Raw genomic sequence first — 22,650 nt, forward strand, 5'->3', positions numbered from 1 at the left:
TCTTTCTGAGCAGTATTTAATGCAGACCGTTGGGACTGTGTATCTCTTTATTTTGGAGAGAGGGAATGAGAATGTCATGTCCCAGAAGGAGAGCTGTATCTCATTAGGTGGTAATATTGAGTTGTTTCATTGTCGTATGGAAGTCCAAATGTATATAGAGGGTTGCATATGGAAGTTGAGTCTCCAAAGAGGTAGACTGTACCACTTATCTCTGTGATAACGGAGCCGAGTCCTGCAAATATTTCTCCTTTTCCAGCAGGCACAGTGCTCAGCCTTGTCAGTGGAGGGAGCCAGCAAGCCGCCGTGGGAGGAAGGGCTTCTCTCCTTGGTTCTGGTGTGTCCTCTCACCAGGCTCCCGCAGCTTGCCAGGCTTCTCCAGGGCCTGCTCCTGGAGCTCAGGTGACTTCTCAGGCACCAGGTCCACCGCGCACCCCCCTGTGTAGGCTCCCGCGGTGTGGGCGGCTTGTTCAGCGCCTGGGTCCTATAGCGCTGGGCGGCCAGTAACACACACGGGCTGGTAGCTTCCCTCGGCCCCTTGGGTGGCTTTGCAGTAACCTTTTTTTTTTTTTTTTAAAGATTTTAAAAGATTATTTATTTGAGAGAGAGTGAGCATGAGTGGGGGTAAGGGGCAGAGGGAGTGAATCTTCAAGCAGACTCCCTGCTGAGCTCGGAGCCCCACCTGGGGCAGGGGATCCCATGACCCATGAGATCATGACCTGAGCCGAAACCGAGTTGGACACTTAACCAACTGAGCCACCCAGGCGCTCCATTTTGCTATAACTTTTGATGTCCGTGCAGTAGCACCCCAGATGGCTGATTTCTGGCAAGTTCTACAGGGACAGCACCTCACTGACTTCTTCCCCATTTACTGAGCCACAACTATGTCTCCTCTCTAAGGAGATCTGAATCTTGGCCCTGGTAGGAGGGAGGGGGGCGGAGAGCTCTCCTTAAGGGCCTATCTCAGCCCTAGGAGTAGTGGCTGTTGCTTAGGTCTTCTTTTCCTATATTCTTTAGAGTTCTCTTTAACTTCTTGTTAGCTAATGCCTCAGCACTCCATTAGAGTAAATAATAATTCCTTATATTGAGGTTTCCCTATGCAAATTACTGTGTGGTTTCTGTCTCAAGATTGAACTCTGGCTGATCCAGTGGAGGATAGCGAGACTGGTAGTGTGGTGAGGATAAAGAACCTCAAGTGAACAAAACTCACGTGAGAGCAGGCTTTTGTCTTGCAATCCAGTGATACCCTGAAACCAGTGAGCTGGGTGTCCAAGCTCTTTCAGAAGACAGTATTGATAATAAAGCTAACACATATGAGCTCTAGGCACTTTGCATCTCATTGAATCCCCACAACAGCCCGGTGATACTGAGCCATTGCTGTTCATCTCATTATGCCAATGAAGAAGCTGAGGTTAGAGACTTGCACGATATCAACATGTCTTCCAGCTACAGCTGCTGCATAACAAATCACCCCAAAACTTAGTGGCATAAATGACCATTTTATTATGCTCATGGATTCTGTGGGTCAGGATGTTTTATTTATTTTTTAAGAGATTTTATCTATTTATTTGGCGGAGGAGGAGCAGAGGGAGAGGGACTCTAAAGTAGACTCCACATTGAGCACAGAGCTGGACGTGGGACCTCAGGTCTCAGGACCCTGAGATCATGACCTGAGCTGAAATTAAGAGTCGGAGGCTTAACTGACTGAACCACCCAAGTGCCCCAGGTCAGGATGTTTTAAAATGTCAGGATTTTGGTTTTATTTAGGAACTGTGAGGCCAACAGATCAGGTGATGGCTGCCATTGAAAAGATAACTTGGGGGCGCCTGGGGGGCTCAGTCAGTTAAGCATCCGCCTTCGGCTCAGGTCATGATCCTGGAGTCCTGGGATCGAGTCCCACATCGGGCTCCCTGCTCAGCAGGGAGTCTGCTTCTCCCTCTGACCCTCCCCCCTCTTGTGCTCTCTCTCTCACTCTCTCTCTCAAATAAATAAAATAAAATCTTTAAAAAAGAAAAGAAAAGAAAAGAACTTGTTACTCACAGTTCCCCAGAGGAAGGGACATGCCACACCACACATGGCCACACTGGCAAGCACCAGGGTCAGTCAGGAGGCAGAAGGAGCAAAAGCATGGACATGAGCTTTTATTATAGTTTTTGTGGGAAATGGGTGAAACAAAGTACGCAGCTAGGCAAGTTTAGGATTGGCTAGTTTGAATAATTCCAGCAGGCTCTGGGGCATAGGGACTGTCTCCAGTTGTCTGATACCTTTCCCTGGGATGATTAGGGCAGGGGAATATTGCCTCCTGGAGTGTAAGAGCCCAAATAAAGGAGGTGGTTTGGAGTATGGGCTCAGGATTGGTTGGTTTGCATGTCAAAGGCATACTCTCAGTCACATTCTTTGCTATCTTTAGGAATTAGCTAAATCTGGGAGGGGCAGTCCCTCCCTGGATCTGCAAGGTCCCAAGATGTCAAAACAACACAAAACAACAGAAAATAGAAAGCATGAATGATACACAGGAATTGAGAGAGTGCACAGTGGGAGTGGCTTGTCTCTGCCCTTTGATGTCAGAACTCCGGCTGGAAGTCTTGAACGCACAGGTTGCTTTGACAGCTGGGGGTTGGAATCATTTGAAAGCTCATTTCCTATGTCCGGTGCCTAGGCTGGGAGAACTTGAAGGCCAAGGCTGCTGACTGGAGTGCTTCGGTGGTTTCTCAACGTGACCCGGAACAGAGACTTCTTCCATGGTGGCTCAGGGCTGCAAGTGTGAGTTCTAGTGACCAAGGCAGGAGTGGCTTTGTCTTTTGGACAGAACTTAGAAGTCATACCGTGTGGTTCCTGCCATCCTGTTTGTTATAACTGAGTCACAAGCTTACCCCGATTCAGGGGAAGGGGACATAGATGCAAGCATTCCAGTGCTGATAAGAAACAAATCTGTTTAAGATAGCTCAGGTGAAGAAGTACGGGGGCTGTTGTTACTGGAAAGCAACAGTGAGTTCACAGAAATGAAGGGTAGCAGAACAACCCAAAGCAAGTCACAGGCAGCTGTCCTCTCTCACCGTCTTTTGTCCCTGTATAGCTAGCTGCCTGTGATGGTTAATTTTATGTGTCAGTTTGACTGGGCCACAGAGTGCCCAGAGATTTGTTCAGATATTATTCTGGGTGTGTCTGTGAGGATGTTTTTGGATTAGATTAACGTCTGAATTGGTAGACCGAGTAAAACAGATTGCCCTCCCTAATGTAGGTGGGCCTTGTCTAATCAGTTAAAGGCCTATATAGTACAAAAAGGCTGACCCTCCCATGAGTAAGAAGGACCTCCTTTTGCTGACTATTTGAGTGGAGACATTGTTGTGTTGTGTGTGTGTTTTAGAGAGAGAGAGCATGTGTGCATGCATGCAAGTGGGGATGGGGGCAAGTGTGGGGGAGAGTCTTAAGCAAGCTCCATGCTCAGTGCAGAGCCTGACATGGGGCTCGATCTCACAACCCTGAGATCATGACCTGAGCCAAAATCAAGAGTCAGAAGCTTAACCGACTGAGCCACCCAGGTGCCCTGAGACATTGGGCACCCCCTTCTTCAGACTCTAACTGAAACACTGGCTCTTCCTGGGTCTTGAGCCTTCAGCCTTTAGACTAAACTATGCCATGGCTCTCCTAGGTCTCCACCTTGCCAACTGCACATCTTGGGACTTAACAGCCTCCATGATTACATTTTCTTATAATAAATCTATATGTATATATCTATCCATCCTGTTTCTTTAGACAACCCTAACACACTGCCCTTTTATCTGCAGATCAACTTCCTCTGCCAGCTCAGGCTTTCTACTCCTCCTAAATTTGCCTCATGCACTGACTTTGGTTACCCCACCACTAGCTCCATTTAGGAACAACCATTTGGCCAAATTCCAAAAGAAGGAATCTGATAGGCCCAGTTTGGGTCAGAAGAGGAGATGGGAAAGTAGGGGCAGAGCTTTATAGTATAAATATACCATCTATATCTAGAGCCACCACTCCAACAGGGGCTGTGGGTACAGGGAGAGGGCTGCCATAGGAGAGGCAGGCAGCCTCCCAAAGCCCTGAAGATTCTTGCTGCTTCTCTTGATCCTTGAATGCCATGATGTTCGCTGTTTTTTTTTTAAGATTTTATTTATTTGACAGAGAGAGACACAGCAAGAGAGGGAACACAAGCAGGGGGAGTGGGAGAGGGAGAAGCAGGCTTCCCGCTGAGTGGGGAGCCCAATGTGGGGCTCGATCCCAGGACCCTGAGATCATGACCTGAGCCAAAGGCAGACGCTTAACGACTGAGCCACCCAGGCGCCCCGATGTTTGCTATTTTGGCATCTTCCTGATGGGTCAGGACAAGGTTCTTCTTGGTCTCTAGTGGTTTCTGTGATCTTTGATCTCTTTCAGTCATGGCAGTCATGTCCCACTCTGTCTTGGTTGGTGGTGGTGGTGGGGGGGTTTGGCTGCAGAGAGGAAACCAGAGTTGGAGAAAATCTTCATGATTTGCCACATCTGTAGGAGGCCCCAGGGGTAATGGGAGTTGGAGACCAAGTGGTAGAGGAGGGGAGACCACATTTGCTTTTGCTCTGTGGTTTCAGTGAATAATGTCTTATAAAGAGTCCGGTGAGACTAGACCTAAGGGGCAAGTTCATGGTTAAAGTAGACTCAGGGAATCTCAGACAGTTGTAGTGTTTCCAGTGGTCCAGAAATCTAAATTTAGTTCCTAGCTTAACCTTTCTGAATCTTATTTTCCTCAACTGTCAAGTGGAGACAATGAATTACCTATCTGCCAAGGTTGTTGCAAGGGCCAAGGAGGAGATGCAGGTGAACGCTCAGCACAAAACATCATCTGATGGAGACTCTCGGCTCTAGGCCAACCCTTGGACCTCACTCCTCTTGCTTTAAAGCTCCAGCCGTGGGTAGGCTAGAGAGTTCAGGGGACAAATCCCCCTTTCCTGGAGACACTTCACATAGCAGGGTCAGAAATAGAAACAGCATACACAGTCAGCCTCCCCCAAGTGCAGATCTTGGGGCCTGTGACAGCCACACCCACTCTCATGGCCCCATGCCTGGCCCCCTACATGCTGACCATCTCTGCAGCATGGGGATCATTTTCTTTGTCACTGCTCAGGGGCAGTCCTCTGATGTCTTGTGACCTCCAAGATCAAGGCTGAAGTCTGAGATATATGCACTGCTTAAAGGCCTGGATTTGGAGATCAAATATTTGAATTTCATTCCCCATTAGATTGACATTAGATAAGTCACATAAGCTCTCTGTGCCTCAGTTTCCTCATTTTAGAGTGGAGGTGGTTTTAATGGCCCCACCTCACAGAGCTGTTGTGGGAACTAAGTGAGACAAGAGTGGAAAGCACCTGGCATGGTGCCTGGCACGTGGCAAATGCTTTGCAAACGTTGGTTACTACTATTGAGCCACTTCCACTTTTGTTCACACTGTTCCCTCTGCCTATAGCACCTGTCAGGGCTGTGATTTACCCTGCTTACAAGCTAATAAGCTAGCCTGCTGTTGTTTCATGAATGTGGGCAGAAGACACGGTTTCCTGAGTCAGACTCAAAGGATTTATCATTCTTGGCACAGCAAGCAGCATGAGCATTATCCTTATGTCTCTTTCCCTTGTTCCCTAGTTTCATGGGGGGCAAAGGCAGAGTGGTGAGGCTGACTGGCAGAGTGGTGGTGTTTGATTCCATCCATCCTGGCTCAGAGTGTCCATCTTTATAGGTGAGGCCCCTCCTTTCCCCAGGAATATGGTCTGCTGGTGTCTGCACATCCCCATCATAGTCCCAGTAGGAGGTCATCTTCAGCACTTCATGGGCAGCCAATTAATGGTGAAGTCTCATGGGCATCTACCTTGGTCACCCATGGTTACTTAGCGTTAGGGACCCAGCCTTCCCAGCCAGTGTTCTGGGTGGCTTCACACCCAGATAAGCCTCACAGGGTACCTGTGGCTTCAGGTCTGGTCCTGGCCAGCTTCTCCTGGGGAGCGAGGTCTGAGCTTTGTCAGAGTCAAGCACCTTTACCACGTCATGCCCAGCCTGTGGCCCTTGCCTCTGTCTGCCCAAGGGGCCCAGAATCCAGGCCACTTCATGGCTCCAGTGAAGGCTAGGTACTCCTTGGGGGCTGGACTAACAAACTGAAGAGCCATCCAGGTTCCTACCCAACTCCAACCCAGAGGGGACCCCACCCACCATTCCAGAGGTCCCTGTTCCCACAGCCTTGGGAACAGGCCTGGACATGTGAGCCACTTGGCTGACAAATGAGAGTTCATGTGCAGAGCCCCCTGCCCCGAGTGAACACTGGATTGTGAGTCAGGAGACCTAAGTTCTAAACTTGGCACTCACATCATCAACCAGCTGTGTGACCTGGGGCAAGTCACTTACCTTCTCCAGGCTTTAGTTACCCCTTCATAAAAGCAGAAGCCTGGAGCAAATGATCTTTAAGGCCTCTTCCAACTCAGGTATCGGAGTAGCATAATGCCAGGTACGTACATAGTAGGTGTTCAGGAAATGTTTATTTAGTAATTTAACTCTAAGATTCAAGGCAAGATTCTGCAGGTCCCAACACCCACCTACTTCCTCACTGTGAGTTTTGCTTCTGCTGTTAGCTAATTTGTGTCAAGTGCTGGCTCAGGGCCTGGCACATAATAGGTATTAAACCAATGTGAGTTGAGTCCATATATGCAGTAATTTACAGTAGCCCAGAGACTGAAGACAGAACTGACTGAACATCAGGGGTGGGTCGTGGGATCTCAGGGTGGCCACGCATTCCTCCTTGTTATAAGCTGTCTTCCCTTCTGGGCATGTGAAAGTCATTGCTTTGGGGTTTAGAGTACCCAGCAAGCATCACTACTTCACTACTTCTTGTTCCCTGAGCAACATAGGCCCTGCTTTTGCTCACACTGTTCCCTCTGCCTATAGCACCTGTCAGGGCTGTGATTTACCCTGCTTACAAGCTAATAAGCTAGCCTGCTGTTGTTTCATGAATGTGGGCAGAAGACACGGTTTCCTGAGTCAGACTCAAAGGATTTATCATTCTTGGCACAGCAAGCAGCATGAGCATTATCCTTATGTCTCTTTCCCTTGTTCCCTAGTTTCATGGGGGGCAAAGCAGAGGGGCCCAGGTAGATGGGTTGCCCACGCAGGAGCTTTATGTCACAGCTACGGAGTCCTGAGCTTGGAGCACCCACCCCTGTCCCTTCCTACCCCCACCACTTTTATAGTAAGCAACAAGCAAGCCTGCTCTTTGTCTGGGAGATGTTCCCTTATCCCACAACGTTGCTGGCTGCAGAACACAATGGTGAGCAGTGGTGGGAAAGCGAATGGGCGACCAGGGCTCTGCATTCTTAGCACACTCAGTGGTTAGAGCCAGAGCTGCTCAGGCCCCATGGTGGACTGCCTTGCCCAACAACGCCTAGCCCCGATCTCTGCTTGTCACAGTTCTATCCACTCTCCAGAGACACTTCAATCTGAAAGCTTTCCCAGCCCTCCCGTCACACATACTCTCCCTTTTGGATTTCCTTGCATCCACCTCTTTCTTTTGTGTCCACAGCTGTCCCTCCACTACCAGAAAAAGCGTGAACACTGTGAGGGCGGGAGCTTGTGCTCCTTATTCCTACATTCCACACCCCCATTGTTTGCATCCCGCAGGTGCTTAGGTCTTATTTGTTGAGTTGGAGGAATCAAGATCTTCTTGCATGCTTATGCTTTTGCAGAGTCTCCTGGGACTGCCGCTTGGAATGTCTTCAGGATTCCAAAGGCTAAAAATATCTCCCCAAAGCCACCCCATTGGCTTCCTTGTAAGGAGCTGGACTTAGCTGTGAGGTTGAAGGTTTGTACCCACCAGGTGGCGCTCTACCCTTAAGTCTCCAGATGCCTTTTTTTAGGCGACAGAAGGACTCTCTTTTCTCCCTCTCAATGTTTATTTGGTTAGGTCCCCTACTCACAGAGGTAGTTTGTGTAGTATAACCCCGTCATCAGCCCAGCACCCAGATTCAGCCCTCAGGTGCCTGTCCTAGCTCCAGCCCTTCTCAAGATTGGCACCCTGAGGACATCAAGGATGTCCCGCCAGGGATTGATTGCTAAGGGATGCTGAGTTTAGAAAGGCCCCAGAATTGGGATCAGAAGACCTAGGTTTGAGTCTCTACACTGACCTTTGCCAGTTCTGTTTCTTTGGGCAAGTTATGTAACCTTTCTGGGTCCCTGTAACAGTAGCTGAGAATAAAATATGGGAAAGTATATATAAGCACTTTGAATGTCACCTAGAGCCAGCCACACCTGGGCTCCTGTTTAAACTGTCACCCATCAGCTCTGTGAACACGGTCACCTTCCTTAACCCTCTGAGCGCTGGCTTCCCCACCAGCAAATCAGAGATAACATTGCCTAGAATATAGGGGCGCCTGGCTGGCTCAGTCGGTAGAGCATGTAACCCTTGATCTTGGGGTGAGTTCAAGCCCCACCTTGGGCATAGAGCTTACTTAAAAAAAAGAACAATAAAAAACAGTGCCTAGAGCATAGTAAGCATTTCATTAATAATGATCACATATGTATTATGTATCCCTAGACCCTAAAATAGTGCCCAGTGCCTAACAGTTGCTTAATACCCATTTGCTGAATGAAAGGCTTTCACAGATGAGGAAACTGGGGCACAAAGTGGTTATGTGCGCGTGCGCAGACACACCCCAGGTCCCAGCACGAGGGAGTGGTGACGCTGTGATGCATAGCCAGGCAGTCTGCCTCCACGGTTTGCACTCTGAGTCTCAATGCCATGCTATCTTACACAGATATGGATGTTATACATCACCTTTTTAAAATTTATTTATTTATTTATTTATTTAAGATTTTATTTATTTATCAGAGAGAGAGACAGAGGCAGGCAGAGGGAGAAGCAGGCTCCTTGCTCAGCAAGGAGCCCGATGTGGGACTCGATCCCTGGGATCATGACCTGAGCCGAAGGCAGACGCTTAACCGACTGAGCCACCCAGGCGTCCCACCTTTTATTCATTTAAAATAAGCGTTCAACCTTTCTCAGGTCCCTGCAGGCGGGGCTGTGCAGCGAGAGGCATTAGTCCCCTGAGAAACCACATATACTTTCTCCTACAAGCGGGGGGGGGGGGGGGAGGCTGCTGGAAGAGAGACCTGCTCAGCCAGGCCAGGGGGCCAATGGACACATCACATGACCAGGAGATGAGGGGCTAGTTCTGCAGGTAGGGTTGGCTGGGGGACTGAAGCATGCATGGTCCCTAGGTATGAGGGCCCTCTCATTTTCATTGCTGTTCCCACAGCCACTCGGTCATCCACTCTGTGGGCATCTATTGAGTCTCCCCTGTGCCAGGCAGAGATAAAGGTGACAGCCAGCACTTGCAATGTACCAGACTCAGAAATACCGCAGAACTACTGGATGCTCCCAGAGAGGGCCTAACGAGCCAGCAATCAACAGCTTGGGAGTCTGGACCCAAGGGAGGAGCATATAAACTGGGCATTGAAGGATAAGTAGGAGTTTGCCAGCCAAGTGGGGTCTGGGAATGAAGGGCATTCTGAGCTTATTTGGGGGCATTTGAGAGTTTTGGTGGGGTTAGCATGTGGGGTAGGAGCATGGGTAAGGAAAGGAAGTGGAAAACAAGAAAAGTAAAAGTCAGTTGGAGCCACTTTGTGAAATATGCCCGTAGAAGAGATAGAACTCTATCCTGTGGTCAGTGAAGGAAGCAATGCAACACCAGGTCTGTGTTTTAGAAAGATGTCACAGTGAACGAAGGTTGAATGGGATGAGAGACAAGAGACACAGCTGCAGTTACCAGCTTCATGGGCTTAACCTCTCTAGACCTCATTTCTCCTCCTCAGTAAAAGGAGGGAAATAATTCTATCTCTGAGGCTGTTTTGAGGCTTAAGTGGGCATACATGTAAAGGACAGTGTAAAGTGTCATTAGGTTCCATTAAAGGCTGTTTTGCCTAGTAGTTAAGGGCATGGTCTTTGCTGTCTCTGACCCCGGGCTTGGTGCCCTGGCCATGTTGGGTAGCACATTTTTAATCTAGGCAACACTGGATGGCAAGGACGTTGGAAAAATGAGGATGGACTGATAGGACTTGGCTTTGTGGTGTGTGCGAGGGGCAGTGGGGTCTCTGGTGGGGGACGGTCCCTTTCTCTGATGTCTGAGAGCCTTTGGACCAGAGAAGTGTGAGGTGGACATATTCCAGATGTCCAGGTGAGAATGGATGTCAGCTTAAGACCAGCGCTGCTCTCCTCCAGGGCCAGGAAAAGGCCAGGAGGCCCAGGGTGGACCCTAGGGCAGGAGAAAGTAGAAAGAAAGGGGCCCAGCGAGAGGCCGAGAGAACGCTCCAGAAGACAGCTTTCCCCTCCGAGGCTGGACGGGAGCCAGAGAGGCAGGGCAGGCAGGATGGCCCCAGATGTGCCAAACTTGGCCCGGGCGGCCAGAGCGGAAGGCCCGCGGTCGGCCCGGAGGGGGCTGGCGGGGGGGTGCCCTCTGCCGCGCCCCGGGGAGGAAGGAATCCGAGCTGGGAGTCTGGCGCCGGCAGGAAAGGGGGGCCGGAGTGGTGAGCGAGGCCCAAAAGAGATGGCAGAAAGCCGGGAGAAGCGAGTGGGGGTGGAGACGGGGAGGGGAAGCCAAAGGGCGGGTAGGAGTGGTGGAGACAGGAGGAGAGAAAGAGAGGAGGGCTGGAGGGAGGAGAGAGGGGAGGAAGGGTGGGGAGAAGCGGAGAGGAAGCGCGAAGAGGCCTCGGAGGGACGCGAGGAGGCCGCCGCGGGCGAACCGGGCACGTCGGCCGGGCCACCCCCGCGAGCCGGGCGCCGCCATTCCGCTACTCGGGGCGCCGCCGCCGCCGCCACCGCGCCCGGGGGCCATGCTCCCGCCGCCCCCGCGCCAGCCGCCGCCCCAGGCGCGCGCGGTCCGCGGGGCGGTGCGCCTGCACAGGGCCTTCCTGCGCGGCCCGCTGGGCGTGCTGCGGCTGCTGCAGCTGCTGGCCGGCGCCGCTTTCTGGATCACCATCGCCACGAGCAGGTACCAGGGCCCCGTGCACTTCGCGCTCTTCGTGTCCGTGCTCTTCTGGCTGCTGACCCTGGGCCTCTACTTCCTCACGCTGCTGGGCAAGCACGAGCTGGTGCCCGTGCTGGGTTCGCGCTGGCTCGTGGTCAACGTGGCGCACGACCTGCTGGCAGCCGCGCTCTACGGCGCCGCGATGGGCATCATGATCTCGCAGACCCAGAGCCACAGCTACTGCAACCTCAAGGATTACCAGATGGCCTGCGCCTACCACGCCTTCCTGGCGGCCGCCGTCTGCGGAGGCCTCTGCCTCGGCCTCTACCTGCTCTCGGCCCTCTACGGCTGCTGCCGCCGCTACCAGGGGGAGCAGGAGGTGGCGTGAGCCGCCGCGCCGCGGGGCGGGGACCCTCCCGAGACCGGCGCCCCCGTCCTTCCTGCCGCCGCCGCCCCGCGCCCGTGCGCCCCGGCACCCACCCGTTGCCCTGCGCTCCCGCCCGCGCCCCGGCGCCCTGGCCCGCAGTTCCCGTCCGACGGCAGAGCCGCCGCCTAGAGTCCGGCCCGCCGCGCCGCCCGCGCCGGTTCCTGGGACCCGGGCAGGGCCGCCTCCGAGGAGCGGGCCCCCACACACCCTGGCTGTCCGAGGAGAAACCTCGCGCTTCCTCGCCCCCTTCCGTGCCGAGAGCGAGACGTGGACAGGCGCCGCGTAGATCCGGGGGAGGCTCCCAATTGGAACCAGCCTTCTGGCTGCGCCACTGCCCTCTCCCGCCCCGATGTCGGAAGAGCACCCCTAGCCCCTGGCCCCTCTTTCAGCCTCGAGCGCTGTGAAGGGCAGCCTCGCATCCGCGGGGAGAGCTGAGGACAGGCCTCCACTGGTCTCAGGATGAGCGAAGAGTTTCATTTCAGCTCGGGGTTGTGAGGGCATCCTGCGCAGTCCGCTCTCTGATGTTGGGTGGGGCCCGTCTGCAAAGGTGAGGATGGATTGGAAAGGCCCGCGGGCTGCACCTTTGCACGTTTGGAGTCTTCTCTCGCCTCTGCCTGCTCCGCCTTTGTCCTCGGGGTTCTTGGAGGCCAGGCCCAAACGCACACTAGTTTCTCTGGTCTCACCTTCCCAGACTTCCTCTCACGGGCTTCTGCTCCACCACCCCCACCTCCCAATATTTTTTTGCATTAGGGATCCCACAGGACCCTAAAGGAATGTCAAGGTGAGCCTCACCCCTTGCTCTTGGGAAAGCCAGAATAAGATTAGATCCCCGTTTCCGGATTCCCATTAGAACCACCTTTCCAGACTCCCAGTCCAGCACTGTTTACATTAAAGCAGTGGGTGTTCCCGGGAACCCTAGCTCTGGAGCTACCCTCCAAAAGAGGGTTTCAATGCCAAATGGGTTTGTCAAGGTGCTATCTCGCCTTCTTGGAGATTCACGATGCTCATTAGCATATCAAAGACTCTGAGAAGTCCCATTATAAAAGAAGCCCAAGTAATTTAGTTTACAGTGTTACCTGCCTCTGGACCTGGACCAATTAGATTTTGCCACCTAAGACTTCGAAGCATCCCTGTGCTGGCTTGGCTGTCATTCATTCCTAAGGGATCCAACTCATTGGCTATGGTATGATTGAAGATCTGGAGTGCTCCTTCTCTTTCCCAGGGAATTTCTCTAGCAGGGGGAGGGCTTGCCTCAGTGGGGGAGAAGATAGCTGTCCCTGCCAGGCCCGCAAGAGACCTGGGAATTGGTGGACCTGAACATTCCTCTACATTGAAAAATGAAGTCAAGGTTATCCAGATGGCTTCCCAGTCAAAAGCAACATTGCCTGTAAGAGATGCTGGCATTGACCGTGAGCAACTGGCAGGAGTGGGTCTCACTCAGTGAAGAGAGAAGAAAACTCCAAAGTTGGGGTGAACAGCTGGCCCAGCCTCTGTTAGGTAAGGTGCTTCTTGACTTTCTGGAGGGGTCATAGGCCTTTGAATAAAAAACACAGAGCCCCCTTTGCTGAAAGATAAGGGGTTTTTATTCAGGGAGCAAGTGGGAGGGGTGACCATCACAATGCCCAAAGGCTTGTACCAGTTCAGCCTTTTTTCTGCATCCTGCAAAGGTCTGCTCTTGGAAAAAGCTCAGCCCTGTCTGGATTAGAAACTAGAATAAGGGGAGGCCAGAATGTGCTTTGGGGAGCGTGTTTTTAAAGCTTAGGTAGAGAGGGTGAGGCTTTTCTGTTGTAGCTATGAAGATCTGGGAGCTGCACAGTGCGGAGCATGGAGGCATTTATGCGGGGCACTGCTTGGAGCACTTAGACGTATTTCTTTCATTCTTTCGGCCCTACTGAGGTGAGTTGTGTTCTTGTTCCCTAGGAGGCAGAGGAGTGACAGAGAGGTTAAGTACCTTGTCCAGAGCCTCCCAGACGGTGTGACGGGTGGAGCTAGGATCTGGACTCTGGTAGTTCGGCCTCCTCAGGACGGGGCTGTACTCTCTAGAGTAGGGGGTCAATACATGTTAAAGACTGTTCATGTGGCTACTTTAAAAACAACCGTGGTAAAACATACATAGCATAAAATTGACCATGCGACCATTTTAAAATGTACGGTTTGGTGGCCTGAAGTAGGGCCACACTGTTGTGCAGCTGTCACCACTATCCAGCTCCAGAACGTTTTTCATCTTGCAAGACTGAAACTCTGTATCCGTGACAACGGTGGTTATTTTTGTTGTTGTCGCTACTGTTATTTTCTCTCCTTCGGGAAATCCTAGAACACTGAGCCCTTCACTGTCTCATTTAGGCTGGAGTCCGGCCGCCTTCCTCCAGGCGGGACACCTGTTCTCTCAGCCCCCACCACTCGTGCCGGCCAGAGCGTGTGGCTGGCCTTTGCTGGGATACTTGGAGGTGCCTCGGATGGCCTATGACTTTGGTTCTTCTGTTGCAGGTTTCCACGTTGCTGAGGCCACGGAGATTCCCGTAGCGGTCATGCCGACCTCTCCCAGGGCTCGCTTCCCTTGGCAGGGGACAGCATTCTGGGCTGGGCCAGCAGAGGGCTGCAGAGTGGGGAGAGTGGACGACCTCTGCCCGGCAGCTTCCCTTCAACATTGTCCAGTGGAAGATCCAAGATGCGTGAAGATTCATTTTACCGTCACACAAGAGAAATTCTGATTCTCCTTGTGCTGTGACTTGGGCCCAAGATTCCAGACCCGGCAGCTTCCCTTCAACATTGTCCAATGGAAGATCCAAGATGTGTGAAGATTCATTTTACCTTAACGCAAGAGAAATTCTGATTCTCCTTGTGCTGTGACTTGGGCCCAAGATTCCAGACCCAGCAGCTTCCCTTCAACATTGTCCAATGGAAGATCCAAGATGTGTGAAGATTCATTTTACCTTAACGCAAGAGAAATTCTAATTCTCCTTGTGCTGTGACTTGGGCCCAAGATTCCAGACACATGGAACTGAGTTATGCACCTCCGTGCCTTAAACAATGCGTTTTAGCTCCAGCTTTTGTTCCTTTTCTCTTTTTTCAGATCACCATTGAAGTTGCATCCTCAGCTCAGAACCAGCCCCCTGAGGATCTCTTCTTAGCCCCGCCAGCTCATGGTGCTCTGTCTGTGGTCAGGTGACCTTACTCAAGAGTAGATGTCTCCTTGGCCTTCATGGTACCTATCCATTCAGATGTGCCTGAAACATTCCAGAGCTCACTGGCTCTTCTAAATGTGCCTTCCTGCTTGGCGTCCAGCTGCTTCTCCAGATGTGAGAAGGACATGTAAAACAGCCCCCACACCCATTCCCTCCTCCCCCTGAGACCCTGTACCATAGGAATGGCCACCTGACCTGGCCCAGAATTTTTGAATACTGGAGCCAGCCTCCTTGGCCTCCCTCATTAGACTCCAGGACTCAGTCCAGCTTGAGACCACTGTGGACTCCTACCAGTCCAAAAGTCTAGGACCACTTGCGGATCCAAGAGAGGATTTTTCTAGTGTTCTACAAAGGCCAAAAGAGAGGGTGGGAGTGGGAGGGGTGTGGGCCAGTAGCGAGGGGGGACCGATGTGCCTCATTTAATAGTTTAGTGGTGGTTACTAATTTGCTTTTCGGAATAAAGTTTGGTTTGCCTGATGTTGGTGTATATGCCTTCTTTCCTGGCCCCCTGCAGTAAGCCTATGTACTGGGTCTCCCAGCCTCTCTCCATCCTCTTCCGATTTCCTTCTGGGAGGGGAAAAAAAATGAGTTCACAGGTTTTCAGTGCATTAGGGCAGGACACAGGAAGCAGAGGGAAGAAAACTGCCTGTGTCTGCCCCTGACAAAAGCTGGTGGGAATTGCAGAGGCTCCTAGCCCAGCTCTCAATGACCCCTCTGTTTTTGGAAGCTCCACTCCCTGATGGGCAGGCACAGAATGACTATGGTTATGGAGCCAAAGGGTCCTGATCTAGTCTGACTCCCTTACTTTGCAGAAAGGGAAATGAGCCCCAGGGAGGAGTGGTGCCTTGCCTGGTGTTACAGAGCTGCGAGGGGGTTGAGTGGGGTCTCCTGGGGTTCGGGCTCCGATGCAGACCATACCACCTGCTCTGGTATTGCCTCCTGGACGCACCCCACCTGGTTTCCCCGGATTCCAGCTACAGCCTGATGAATAGGTGCTTTGGAAAGAGCAGGAAAGCAGAGTTAGCAGGCTTCCTTGCCAGTTCCTCCCTCCTGTGCCCCAAACCTCAACTCTGCAGCCAGAACATAGAATTCTACGGGCAGATCTCAGAACTCACTTAGAACAGCTCCAGGCAGGGATCGGATGCTGGGTGTGTTGCACACCCACTATCTTCCAAAGCACCCTCCCCGGCACAATAAACGCACACACACACCCTCTTCTTCATGGTTTGGATTTCCAGGGTGGAGGAAAATGCCAAGGACCCTGCCTTATTCCCCTCTTCCCTCTGTGTCTATTCATGAATTTTGCGCAAAATAAAAAGTGGCCTCCCTTTATGCAAAGGCTGGCAAGCCCCCTGCTGTTGCAGCTCTGTGGAGAATTTTGCAATTGAAAATATGTTCCTACTTGTGTGACCTTTTTTGATCCAGTTAACAGTCTTAATAGTTGGCATTGTCACCCCCATTTAATAGGGGAAATAGAGCCTCAGAGAGGAGAAGGGCATTGTCATGGTCACACAGTTGGCTAGTGGCAGGACTGGGACTGGAAGGCAGATGTTCTCTCACTCCCCTTGGCAGCTGGTAAGTCCTTGTGGTCCTCTGGCAGGCTCTGAGGTTTAGGTGGAGTTTGGTTTTCATTCCTGCAGATCAGGTGTTCAGGACTGGTCTAATCTGACATTTCCTGTTTATTGCTGGGGGCACTTTGAAATAAGACACGGCTCTTCAGGGACATAATTGAGTCTGGGGAATCTGAGGGATTTGCTCATTTATGTTTATTATTTTTCCTGCTTTTCTAAGGATGGGGGTGGGGTGGTCAGTGGTGAGAAAGGAAAGCTAATAAACCTACATTTTTGCAGGGATAAAAGGAAAGAGGGATGTGAGAGAGAAAGGTCTGGTTAGCGCTATTTATTCATGTTTGTATTGTTTCGTTTGTTACAGTAGTTATTTGTTAAATAAAATACCTATATATATCCATTAAAATATAATAACAATATATACCCATTAAAAATTAAACTGTACAGAAGGGTACAAACTAAAAAGAGAAGCCATTCAATCATCCTAATCTCAAACGCTAGAGATAAACCATTGTTAACTCTCCCCTTTTTTTTTAAGGGTTTTATTTATTCATTTGAGAGAGAGAGAGCATGAACGGGGGGGGGGGGGGGGGGAGAGGCAGAGGAAGAAGCAGACTACCCGCTGAGCAGGGAGCCAGATGTGGGGCTCCGTCCCAGGACCTGGAGATCATGACCTGAGCTGAAGGCAGACGCTTAACCGACTGAGCCACCCAGGTGCACCTTAAATCTCCTCTAATTTTTATAACTAATCAAACATACATGGAGATGTGTGTGTGCACGTGCGCACACACACACGCACACACACATATATACATTTGACTCTTTTACAACTTGCTGTTTAAAATTAATGATAATATAGTTCTAACCCTTTCTAAATGTCCATATAAATAGTCGGGGACTACAAGAATTTTGTGTACTTTCTGGAACGTTTATAACTTTCCCACATTGGTTAACTTTGTCACTCCCTTGGCTGCTTCCTGTAGAAATCTTAGTAAAACCCATAAAAGGGGATGGGTTCTTTTTTGCAGATGAGTAAATAGAGGCTTAGGAGGGGAAGTGAAGTGACTCTCCAAGTCTGTGCCAAGAGTAGCAGGGAGCGGAGGGAGCACTGGGGTGGCCGTATTCCACCTCATAGCCAGTCTTGGGGGAGAGGAACGCCCGGGACCAGTGGGGGCAGCTGAAAAGAAGTGAGGAGGGCCTGAGGCTCTCTGGGTCCTGTAAGGCAAGGGAGAGGTACGCTGAGGTGGCCAGAACCCAAAGGAGAGCACCTGACATAGCCAGCAGGAGGGTGCCGACCACCCACAGCAACCTCAAGCTGTGGAAATCCCAGTCAGGCTCCTAATCAGAAAGCCCTTTCGCCCTCCCTGTTCCATGACCCCATTCCTTTGGAACTGGATGGCTATTTGGGATCTTGCTGGCACCAGGGCTGTGACATTCTTTCCTCAACACTGAGGTGAGGGCAAGCTCCCAGAGGCCGTGCCTCTGCAGATTCCTCTCCATCTCCCAGAGGTGGAAAGCAGCTTCTCCTTGCTGCCATCTCCAGGGGTCCTGCAGGGGGCGCTCTGATGCCCCAGTTGTAAAGCATTTCTGAGTCCGGTTTGGCAAGAGGGGAGAAAGGGAACTATATGAAGTGTCTGCGGTGAGTCAAGAACAAGTCGGATGTTATATAACATCACTTGTCATCCTCACAAGCCCATGAAGTATTAAATACCCCCATTTGCTAGACGTGGAGACAGGTCAAGAGGGTAAACTGATTTCCCCAGGTCACTTAAGTGTGTGCTCCCATGCCCTGCAGTTTCAGAGGACTTCCCAGCCAAAGACGCCACCGAGAGCTACGCTGGGTTTTCTAATAGCTGTGTTTTGAGCTAAGGCAGGAAGGAAGGACTGTAAAGAAAGTGATATCACTACAAATCTGAATTATGTCAGCTACTCCCTTCCTGGTTTACAGTGAAGTTAGGTTTAACCAGCTCACTGTGCTGAAGCCACTCTCCTGGTTCCTGGAGACCGTCTCTCTGTCTGCCTGAGGTAAGAAGGACTCGGAGTGCCCCTCCACTCAGCCCTCCCTCCTCCTGAGACCTTGTGCCATCGGTATGGCCACCTGAGCTGGTCCCAAACTTGGATACGGAACCCTCTGCCTTTCGAAATCTTGTTCTGTACTCTGTGCTGACTCCTTCTATGTCCCCTAGTTAATATGAGCTGTTAATACGACTGGCTCTGATTTTGAGCTGAGCTCCGCCTGTGACATCAGAAGCGAGGCCAGCCTCTTATTAGTTGTCTGTTCTTAGGCAATTTACTAAAGCTCTTCATCTGTTTCATCGCTCCCTAAACGGGGTTCATGCTAGTAGCTGCCTCCCTGGTCCGTGGGAAGGGCTTACTGAGACGAGGCACACAGAGCAGAGCGCCCGGCAACTAGTCAGTGCAGGTCAGCTCTCAGCTGTGTAGTGTTGTTGGGGGGACCTCAGGTGATGTTTGTAAAGTGCAGACCTGAGCCACAGTACGTGCTCGTCACTGTTACTTTCCTTCTCCCCGACTCCACGCTGGCTCTCTTCCCACCTGAGAAGTGACAATCTCACCGGCCACGAATTGATCCCTCCACTGTTCTTTCCTGTGGTCTGAGTTGAGCTTTCTTGAAAGATAGCACAGAAGTGTTTTTTTTTTTAATTTTTATTTATTTATTTGACAGAGAGAGACACAGCGAGAGAGGGAACACAAGCAGGGGGAGTGGGAGAGGGAGAAGCAGGCTTCCCGCGGAGCGGGGAGCCCGATGCAGGTCTCGATCCCAGGACGCTGGGATCATGACCTGAGCCAAAGGCAGACGCCTAACGACTGAGCCACCCAGGGGCCCCCAGTCATGTACTTGTTGATTGCCGCACTGTACCTACTCTTCTAGGTATCTCTGTGTCAAGACAGAAAACGAATCTTGTATTTAGAGAGTTGTTCTTAAAGTCAATTTCAAAGAGAATCTTAAGCAGGCTCATTGCCCAGCGTGGAGCCCAATGCGGGGCTCCATCTCATGACCCTGAGATCATGACCTGAGCTGAAATTAAGAGACGCTTAACCGACTGAGCCACCCAGGTGCCCCTAGATATTTCTTTTTTTAAGCAGATGTATTAGATTATACTTAGTGTACATTAAACTGCATATAATTTAAACGTACACTTTGATAAGTTTTGACATATGTATACACTCGTGAAACCATCACCACAATTAAGACAGTAAACATATCCATAATGCCCAAAAGCTCCCTCGTGCCCCTTGGTAATTCCTTCTTATCTCCCCCACCCCCAGCAACCATTGATCTGCTTTCTGTGACTACATATTAGTTTATAATTATAATATATATGTATGGTATGTGCTTTCTTTTTCTGGGGTGAGGGGAGGTATTTGGCTTCTTTTATTATTTTGAGATTCATTTGTGCTACTTTGTGTAATACTATTTGTTCATTACTATCACTGAGTATTATCCCATTGTAATTTGTTTATCCATTCACCTGTTGATGGACATTTGTATTGCTTCAAGTTTCTGCTGTGAATATTCAGGTACAAATCTTTGTGTGGACATATGCTTTCATTCTCTTGCATATTTAGCTAGCAATAGAAGGGTACAGTTGTGTGGTGGGTGTATCCTTATTATTTTTAAATTGGCTATATTCCAGATGATATTTGGCGTGTGTGTGTATGTGTGTGTGCTATTCCCTGGCGCTTGTACCAGTGATGGTAATTCTGGACTCACAGAATAAATTGGGAAGTTTGACATCTTGTTTTTTTTTTTTTTTTAAAGATTTTATTTATTTATTCATGAGAGAGAGAGAGAGGCAGAGGCAGAGGGAGAAGCAGGATCCCCGCGGAGCAGGGAGCCCGATGTGGGACTCGATCCCAGGACCCTGGGATCATGACCTGAGCCGAAGGCAGACGCTTAACCGACTGAGCCACCCAGGCATCCCTGACATCTTGTTTTGTTTGGAATAATTTAACAAATCATTTTATTGATGGGTTTGATAAAAATTGACTACAAAAGAATCTGGGCCTGATGCCATTGAGGAAGTTTGTGAATTCTTTCAATTTCTTTAATGGTAATTAGTCTATTCAGGTTTTTTATTGGGTCACCTACAAGAAGTCCACTGGTGGCATATTTATTCAAGTAGTCTGCCATCTAATTCTCCAATTTAGAATTAGAGCTTTTTTTTTTTTTTTTTTTTTAAGTAACATCTATGCCCAACGTGATGCTCAATCTCATAAACCTGAGATCCAGGGTTGCATGCTTTACTGACTGAGCCAGCTGATGCTCCTAGAATTAGAACCTTTTGAGGAAAGAATTCTGGGCTATGCATTTCTGTATTCCCCTGAAAGGTACATGATAAATAGTTGTTCAGTGGAATGAATGAATATTGATCTTTAGCTGCTGTAACAAACACTCTCCAACAATTCGGTAGTCTAATTTAATAAAAATCTCTTTGTTATTCACATACAAACCTATTTCTTCCTTATATAACTGTCCCTTGTGGATATCCCAGGTCAGTGGGAGCCTTTCCACTGTGATGATTCAGGGACTCAGTCTCCTTCCACCTTGTGGCCTGGCCATCCCCTCTGCATTGAGCTGGCATTTGGGAGAAGAGAGAAAGGAGGAGGTTTCTGATTTTTAAATGCCTTGGTCTAGAAGTGATACTCATCGCTTCCACTCACTTCCTTTGGTGAGTCACATGACCCAGTCTATATGCAAGGGGCTGGGAATGTAGTTCCTGGCTGGGCATTTGCTGCCCAGCTGCGACTCTATACCAGTGGATGAGACTTTTTGGTGGACAGTTAACTGTCTCTTTCACAGGAGGCCACAAGGTTTTATTGCTGAGGTTTTCACTGCTTTGCTCTGTGAGGCTTTTTTTGTGCCTGTGTTTGATGAATAGTTGTTTTCATGGCTGCCAAGAGCTGTTGAGTCAGAATGTAACTGCAGACATCCATTTCCTTGCTGTGTTTGTCTGACAACTCACTGCCTCACAGCTGGGAAACTCATTACTCAAGGGTACTTCTTTCCCAGGTACAAGAACATAAAGATGTGTTTATTGAACTCTTTTCAGAGCAATGGCGGTGAGCTATTAATCAAAAACTATACTCAAATATTAAGTGTAAATACTAGAGAAAATGCAAATATTAAAGACAATCTAAAAATACTTACCGGTCAAATATTTATTTTATTTATTCATTCACTTTTTGATGGAAACATAATTCACATCACATAAATTTTAACACAATGTAACATAAAAAGTCTCAGTTTTAAAGTGTACAGTTCAGGGGCGCCTGGGTGGCTCAGTCGTTAAGCGTCTGCCTTCGGCTCAGGTGGTCATGATCCCAGGGTCCTGGGATCGAGCCCCGCATCGGGCTCCCTGCTCAGCTGGGAGCCTGCTTCTCCCTCTCCCACTCCCCCTGCTTGTGTTCCCTCTCTCGCTGTGTCTCTCTCTGTCAAATAAATAAATAAAATCTTTAACAACAAAAAAAAATAAAGTGTACAGTTCAGTGGTTTTAGTATATTCACAAAGTTGTGCAACCATCACCACTATCCAATTCCAGAATATTTCCATCATTCCAAAAAGAAACCCTGTACCTGTTAGAAGTCACTCCCAAGTCCTGTCCTTCCCCCCAACCCCCGGCCCCCAGTGCCTGGCAACCACTGATCTACTTTCTGTCTCTAATTCTGGACATTTCATATAAATAGATTCATATGATATGTGGCCTTTTGTGTTAATTTCTTTCACGTGGCATATTGTTTTCAGAGTTTATCCATGTTGTAGCATGTGTGAGTACTTCATTCCTTTTTATGGCTGATTATTTCATTACATGGATATATTACACTTTGTTTATCCATCATTCTTTCATTAAAAAATTTCTAATTGTGGCAAAATACACATAACATAAAATTTACCATCTTAACCATTTTTTAAGTGTACAATTCAGTGGTATTAAAGTATGTTCACAGTGTTGTGCAACCATCCCCAGAACACGTCTCATCTTGCAAAATGGACAATCTGTTTCCCTTAAACAATAACCCCCCACTCTCCCCTGCCCCCAGCCCCCTGGCATCCACTTTCCGTCTCTATGAATGTGACTGCTCCAGGTACCTCATCGAAGTGGAATGGTACAATACTTGTCGTTTTGTGACTGGCTTATTTCACTCAGCATTCATGTCCTCCAGCTTCATTCACGTTGTAGCACGTGTCAGAAGTTTCCTACTTTTTAAGGCTCGATAGTTTATTGTATGTACATACCACATTTTATTTATCCATTTGTTCATTAATGGACACTTGGGTTGCTTCCACACTTTTGGCTATTGTGAGTAATGCTGCTATAAACATGGATGCATAAATATCTCTTCGAGACCCCGCTTTCAGTTCTTTTGGGGTATATACCCGAAGGGGCATTGCTGGGTCATACAATAATTCTATATTTAATCTTTTGAGGACATGACATACTGTTTCCCATAG

General features: G+C 49.6%; 1 protein-coding gene and 1 long non-coding RNA gene across 2 annotated transcripts; both read left to right on the plus strand.

Annotated features, from left to right (window-relative positions):
• The first annotated feature begins 10,863 nt into the window (after nucleotides 1–10,863).
• On the plus strand, nucleotides 10,864–11,449 carry MARVELD1 (MARVEL domain containing 1). Its single transcript, XM_032432579.1, has one exon. The coding sequence runs from the start codon at nucleotides 10,864–10,866 to the stop codon at nucleotides 11,383–11,385; it is 522 nt and encodes a 173-aa protein (XP_032288470.1). The 3' UTR covers nucleotides 11,386–11,449.
• A 96-nt stretch (nucleotides 11,450–11,545) lies between these two features.
• On the plus strand, nucleotides 11,546–15,086 carry LOC116649601. The gene is made up of 2 exons (XR_004302701.1): nucleotides 11,546–12,921; nucleotides 13,912–15,086. It is a non-coding gene; the product is annotated as an uncharacterized LOC116649601 (long non-coding RNA).
• Nucleotides 15,087–22,650: the final 7,564 nt, after the last annotated feature.

This window comes from Phoca vitulina, unplaced genomic scaffold (assembly GCF_004348235.1).
Source record: "Phoca vitulina isolate PV1807 unplaced genomic scaffold, GSC_HSeal_1.0 scaffold48, whole genome shotgun sequence".
Taxonomy (NCBI): Eukaryota; Metazoa; Chordata; class Mammalia; order Carnivora; family Phocidae; genus Phoca; species Phoca vitulina.

What these genes read in the sequence shown, in the direction of transcription:
- MARVELD1 (XM_032432579.1), top strand. Translation starts at nt 10,864, where the DNA reads ATGCTCCCGCCGCCCCCGCGCCAGCCGCCGCCCCAGGCGCGCGCGGTC.